Source organism: Penaeus japonicus, unplaced genomic scaffold, assembly GCF_977035675.1.
Source record: "Penaeus japonicus unplaced genomic scaffold, GWHDUDI00000001_assembly GWHDUDI00000026, whole genome shotgun sequence".
NCBI classification, from domain to species: Eukaryota; Metazoa; Arthropoda; class Malacostraca; order Decapoda; family Penaeidae; genus Penaeus; species Penaeus japonicus.
This window is the reverse complement of record NW_028234428.1, coordinates 12,960,242-12,967,334: the sequence shown is the minus strand read 5'-3', so window position 1 is coordinate 12,967,334 and position 7,093 is coordinate 12,960,242. Positions and strand designations below refer to the sequence as shown.

The following is a 7,093-nucleotide window of genomic DNA, read 5'->3' as shown; positions in this document are numbered from 1 at the left end:
GTTTTGTGCTTCGATATGATGCCTACAAGAAGGCTCAGCTCTTATCAGCTGAAGCAGGAGTACCTCCACCTTCAAATCTGAATAAAATAAGGTATGTTCAGGAGAGAATTTTATGATGTGGCATCAGAGATAAAAAAAATAATAATTGCTGGTATATTGTGGTAGATAGATTGAGAAAAATGGACATTGGTTTAATGATCAGTAGATTTTGATAACCTTGAATGAGAAAAGTTAGTTTTTTTTTCTCATTTCGTTTTCAAAAGTAACAAGCAGAACCATGTCACCAACAGCATTATTGATAAAACATCAAACCCATTTTCTAGGTTGTTACCATCACTCCCACCAAGTCAGTATTCCTCCTCTCCCCACCCGTTTCTATTAATATTTCTTCCTATTTCCCTACAGCTACTTCCACTGTTCCCTCATCGGCTACTTCCTGGGCCTGCTGACGGCAACTGTGTCATCGGAGGTGTTCAAGGCCGCTCAACCAGCCCTGCTCTACCTCGTGCCCTTCACGCTATTACCCCTTCTCACCATGGCTTACCTCAAGGTATGGCGTCTCGATATACCTCCTTGGGTTTTGTTCTTGTCTCTGTGTTCTCTCTCTCTCTCTTTTTTTTTTTTTTTCTATTTTGGTATCATTTGCGTGGTTGTTAGCAAAATGATGTAAACGGGACATGTAATTTTTCTAATTTTGTAATCTTAATTGTTGACATGAAAAAAGTAAGGTACCTTTAAAGGTTTATCAAGTGTAAAGGTTATGTAATTGGTTAAGCATCAGTTCAGTTCAGTTCAGACAGATATGCGAAGACGTCGCTTCGCCCGGGCTATATGCTCAAGGCGGCCCGGCCTCTGCCAGCTATGAGTGCTGACTCATCTTATCTAATCTTATCTGATCATCATCGCTGATTCAATTCAGTCAGTCAGTTCTGAGGATTTTGACGAATGACGTCGCTACTCGCCAGGGTTGTGTGGATGGGGTAGCCCGGTGACTCTATTGGCTATAAGTGCTGATTCATCTGATCATCCTAACTGTACCCTGAAACTTTTACCGTGAGCGGTTCGGATTATGCCTGTTAGGCGCGCTCCAGTTTGCCAGGGCGAGGCTAATCAATGGAAAGGCCATAGTCCGTCTTCTGCCTATTAATCCAGCTCCGAGGGTGTCTCGTCTCTGGGCCCTGCTGAGGAGCGAGTGTGCTCGCAATTTCCTCATCGGTAGTGCTCTAATTTGGGTCCGGCGCGCCTCAATGCTTATTATTTACTAAGAGCGCTCGCTCATCTTGCCCAATTAGTGGGGATGTGTTTGATTTTGCCACGCTCAAGGGTAGCCTTAATTCTCAGTCTGTGCAGAACTGACTGCGGCCACACACCTTGATATTTCTGGGAGGAGTATCAGCCGAAACTCATAGCCTTGGCGTTTTGAGTGTGTACCTGCTTGGACGAAGGGGAGCGTTCTCGCTTCCCTCTGTGTGCTGCAGCGGCAAAGAACATGACCTTGCAACTCATCGTTTTACGAACACTATAGCATGTTCCCAGGCTAGGATTGCACCACAAGAGATCACCAAGGGTTTCTTCCTGCCTTCCTCCGCTAACCTGTCAGCTTACGTCATTCCCTTCAATACCAACATGGCTTGGATCCAGTTATTGATGATGATGCGTCCTTCCCTGATCCAGAGATTCTATGAGCAATGTGTGAGAAGAATCGAGAGTTACAAGGCGTAAACGTTATCAAGGGGCGCCGTGATCTTTGGTTGCAGGCGGTCAATGGCGACACCAGGCCCATCCTAGTGGTTCTGTGTTGAATTTAATAAACATGCCCCGCGTCCGTATGGGCTGCTTGGGCTAGGGCTCCCATAATAGCGAATGCCTTTGCTGGCTCTCACAGCAGTAGGATGAGGGCAATTTGGTCTGATACCCAGCATAGCTTGCTCTAGCCCCCGTGCCTGCAAAACCAGGCGCCTGCCAGTGGGCATCTCCGTTCGGTGGGTCTTTACAGAACCATCCGTGAACGTAGGGGTTACCTGTTTTCAGCGGCAATGATTGCTGTAATGTTTCCTCTCCGTCATCAGCCTTCAATAGAGAGCGGTGAGGTGAGTGAGTTGTACTTGCGTTTTTTTTTCTTCTTGCGTAGAAACTCATGATGGAACTCTATCAAGGACTCCGTGCCCACCGCGCGGGGCCTGACAGTCTGTGTCAGAACAATTCGGTCACGGCTGTGTCTTTGCGAGATGGTCAATGCCCTGGATCAGTTCAGTGTATCTTTGAGCTCAAAGCTTTACTAGCACTGGGTTGTTTGAGGACAGCCAGGTGTTGTTACGGCAAAGAGTTCTTGGTTTTGGCAAGCGCGCTTGCACTCTCTGTCTTTCTTAGGCTGCGGAGTTCCAGTGGGGACTGATAGGACATCTTGCAAGGAAACTGGGACGTCCATCGATCAATCGGGTCGTGTCCAGGGAAAGAGTTTGGCCTACAGGAGGATGGTAGTAACCTTAGCCCACGACAGGAGGCACCCTGAATATCCCTAGGCGGCTTCGTGCTTGCATCTTATGTCGAGTCTTTTCACTGGGGAAAGTACCCAAGTATTTATCTAGTGATCAGGGCTGACGGAACACGGAGGTAGTAGTCAGTCCACATGGGATACCCGGCCAGCGTATGCACGGTACAAGATGTATGTACCGCGGTGTTTGGTGCTCCAGCCTAAGCGCCCCCCCCACAGCTTATCTCTCAAATTCAATGTTCTAAACCCACACCATCCGCCCAGACAGAGGCCTCCATGACATGAAGAGCCTTGCCTTGGTCCGGTATGAGAGATGTTGATCTCGGAGCGAAGGTGGTGGTTTCTTATCGAGCAATTCACCCCAAGTATTGGTAGACGTTGTACACACTCCAAGCTCTTAGCTTTGGACTGCAACCCAGTCTGTGATCACAGACATGCATGTCTTCTGAGCCACAATGCTTTGGTGAATTTGGGCTGGGAAGATTTTAAGCTCCGATCTCTGACTGCTATGCATTCTACATTATTAGGTTCCAGACAAATCTGTGGCCACATTTTGGACTGGATTAACATTCTTCTCCCAGTGGAGATAATTGCTAGAATCACTCTGCATATGAAGTGAATCGTGCACCCGATGGGAGTGGAATTGCGAGAATGTTGTAACCATGAGGATGTTTGAACAGGGAAGGGGATTACTAAGGACCCCTCCTTGAGGGTCAAGCTGGGACAGCGGGGTGCAAGGTGCCATATTGTAACTCTAGAGGCAAATGCCTGGAAAGGTGACCTTGGAACTTCACTCTGGCAGTTCTGTTCCGAAAGTAATCGCCAATCCAGGCAAGCAGCCTGCCTTTGATTCCCTTGCATCACAAATCTCAAAATACTTGTGTTTATTGCTGCACTATAATTAACCTCAAAATGATTGCATAGTTCAGAACTTCATGTGCACATAGGAGAGGAAAAATGCATTTTTCAGGCAACATTAATACTCAACCATTTCAGCTGAAATTAGTCTTAACTAGACATTTTTGGACTTGCCTCCCCTCTTTTTTATTTCCTTTTGGAGATATTTGATGTGTTTTATCCAGTATACACCTGAGTGTGACAGTTGCTGTATTTTTTCTTGTAACCCCTCTGAGACAGGCCTGGGCTTGGCATCTTAACATATTAAGTTTTCCATTATTTTCTAGACTCATGGTTTGATGTATGTGTCTATACATGTCACATTAGCCAAGTGATAGTAATTAGCATTTGGTGTAATGCGTTAGTTAGACAACGGAAGGAATAATTAGCTTGTATTTTGTTATAAAATGCAGTGAGAATGGGGTTAAGGGCTCATACGAACATCAGGAACTTTGGTATGCTAAATCTCTTATTTATCCTTTCTCCTCATCCCCTTCCCCTTCCACTCCTCCCCTCCTCTTCCCTCCTTTTCCTTCCCATCCTTCCTTCCTCCTCCCCACCCCCCTTCCCCTCCCCTCCTTCCTTCCCTCCCCCTTCCACGTTTCCCCCCTCCGCCCCTTAATTTCCCCCTTTTTCCCCCTTTTCCTTTCCCTTCCCTTCCCCCGCCTCTCCCCTTCCCCCCATTCCTTCCTCCCTCCTCCCCCCTCCTCCTCTCCCCAGGGGGTGAAACTTGCGAGTGGAATGAGAATGTGGAGTGAGCCATTCATCGTCCAGACACAGAGCAAGAACATGGACGTGTGACTCAGGATGAAGCTTAACGTGTTGTCATAAGTGTGATCGTTATTGTGGTTGGTTGGTCGTTTTCTCGTGCACTCGTAGCACGTAAGTGACAGCGGGATGTCGTAGCCATCTGATCAGAGCTTCTGAGAAATTCTGGGCTGTGCAATTGATTTTTTTTTTTTTATGAGGTCAGAAAAAGGAAGAAAAGAAAAAGAGGAAAAAAGATCATAACCTGATGTCAATTGAAAAGACAGAGTGCTTGATGTTATGTTGGACAACAACGCTGAACTTCCACGGAAGATTTAGAAAAAAATATGAAAACAAACAAGCAGTGATTGTCTTTCCAGTATAATAGATGTCATAAAATCGTATAATAAGGATAAAAAAGATTGTAGAATAGTGTGGATTCAAAAGGAAATGGAAAAAAAGGAAGACTAGAAAATGTTAAAAAAAAAATATATGATGGAAATAACATTAAACTTCCATGCCTTTAAACACAGTAGAATTGTGTTTCTGTATGTACAATATTCAGTTAAGTTTTCTTAATGGTACTGTTCAGTTAGAACAAAGCCCACCATTTTGCTGACGAGAAAGAAGAGGAAAAGCTATGAGGATATTTTGTAGATGTGAACAATGATTTCATTCACAGACAATTGTGATAGTGACATGTGGCTCGACTGGTCAGGTGCAGTTAGGATACCTTTACCAAGCACTTCCTTCTGCTTCTCGTAGATCTTAGTTGCTTGCATCCTGTGGAAACGCACAATCACATGGTCCTAAGGTTCTGCGGTGTGTCTGTCGGTTTTTGTGTATGCGTTCAGTAGTGCGCGTGTATGAGATCTTGTAACCACCCCTACCCTTCTCCACCTCCTCACACACACCCCCCTTCCTCCTCCCATCTCCCCTTCCCATGTAGTGTGTAGGTATCCAGGGTACTGTAAATACACAGCTGTACAGAAAAGCAAAAAAAAAATAAAAATAAAAATATAAGTAAAAAATAATGACGGAGATTATCCAATTGTATAATAGCTCATCTGCAGTCGGGCAGCTGAGAGTTTTATTGTTTTCCACAGATACTCAGGCAAAGTATTGGTATGTGAGGTTATTACGGTTGTGCCACAGTGTTGGTACATAATGCTTGTTTTGGAAACTGACTACGTAGTGAAAAAAAAACAAAAAAACTCACCACTCAAATTATGGAGAGACTATAAAGAAAAGTTCTACAAGACTTTTGAATTAGACAGGAGAGAGAGAGAAAGTCTGATTATTCACACATGAAAGCAGAATGGCAGCATGGTATTTTTATATCATATGTTTTGATTTTGAATGGCATCAGAGCCGATGAAATGTATTTACGTACATTGCCTCCTGATGTTATCCAAGCGCAGATTTTAACCTTAGGACTGACAAGGCGGTTATTGAAGGGGAAAGAGAATACTTTGTGTTTCAGATAAAATTGCTGTAACGTATTGGTACAGGTTAGATGAAAGGAATTCACATTCTCAACATCATTTGCTTTATTATACCAAATTACTTAGTGTGAGGAAGATTGCAAAGAATTTGACACACGAAAAAGGATATGAGAAAGACAGATGCCATTAGGAACAATGTATATTGATTTTTATTTAAGTTAGGTGGAAGACCACATACTCATCTTGGAAATGGAGTGACATGATAAATGAACGTGTCATAACCAGAACAATATTATTTCTCGTTAGATTGTGTACATGGTAGGTGATTTGTCCATAGCTAGTTAGCCAAATTATATAATTGATATAGATACAATTTAAAAAAGAAATACTTTGAATGACTGAATAAAGATATATGTATCTATGAAGAATATTGTATGCTTGTTGTGATATTGTGGGGAAATTCAGTTTGTAGTGAAAGGATGTGCTCAGAATTAAAAGTTTTCTGAAGGTTTAATTTTCCCAATTTGAGTTTTTCAACTTCATTAGTTGGCATGCTTGAACAATCAGCATGTGCTGTGACAAACCAAACTGCCAGTCAGAATTCTGTGTGTGCATGTGCGTGTGCATGTGCATATACACACACACATTCACTCATGTGTATAAATGTACATGTTTACACACACACACACACACACACACTCACACATACATATACATGTACATATACTTGTACTCATGCAGACACACTTGTAAATGTGCTCATATCCACGTAGAATGTATGTGCACCTTTGTAGGGGAGTTTGCAATAGTTTACAAGTGTGAACACATCCATACAATGCTAGTCCATCGAGAAGTCACAATCAGTTTTATAATGAATCTCACGTGTCAAGGTATTATAACATTAATGAGATTTTGTAACATTGTCATTATGTAATACACGTCTTACTGACTCATACCCATTAAAATAAAGAATAAATCATCCCTTTTTAGTCTTTTATGTGGAATGAAAAAAAAAGAAAAAAAAAAATCTCTTTTAGTCTTTTACGTGGAATAAAACATTACTTCAGTGCATCTTTTACTATCCAGTGAGTGAGACTTTTAAAAGTACGAGCATGTTTACAGTCTAAGAGAAAATTTTTATTACCAAGGACCTTATTCTAATTTAAGAAATTGGAATTTATGGATAAATGATAATGAAATTAATAAATGCAAAGATATTATGCATTTGTGATGTTATTATTAACCCATTATTAGACGGGTGTCATGAAATATATGATGCACAAGTTTAATTGGCCTGATGACTCAGTTGATGGGGGAGAATGGAGCACTAAGTTACTTTATTTTTATATGAGTGATAACTAGTGAGTGATGATGACAATTGCAATCATAACTGTTATTATTGAAGTAATATTCAGCAAAATGGGTTTAATTTAGAATAAGAAATATAGATGGCACCACTTTCTTCTAGCAGCAGTAGGAAAGAAGGCCCTAAATGGCACTCATCCATGGT

General features: G+C 42.2%; 1 protein-coding gene across 8 annotated transcripts in view; it reads left to right on the top strand.

Annotated features, from left to right (window-relative positions):
• SppL (signal peptide peptidase-like protein) overlaps positions 1–6,649 on the top strand; it is a 79,098-nt gene extending 72,449 nt beyond the window's left edge. For 4 of the 8 annotated variants that reach the window (XM_043024672.2, XM_043024670.2, XM_043024671.2 and 1 more), the window contains 3 exons: positions 1–91; positions 406–550; positions 4,112–6,649. The exon at positions 1–91 is cut by the window's left edge and continues 22 nt beyond it. In XM_043024672.2, the coding sequence (XP_042880606.2) occupies positions 1–91; positions 406–550; positions 4,112–4,192 (317 nt within the window). In that variant the 3' untranslated portion in view covers positions 4,193–6,649. Of the gene's footprint in view, positions 92–405; positions 686–4,111 lie in introns of those variants that run through there. The other 4 variants (XM_086551988.1, XM_086551990.1, XM_086551989.1 and 1 more) reach the window with 1 other exon arrangement.
• The last annotated feature ends 444 nt before the right edge of the window (positions 6,650–7,093 follow it).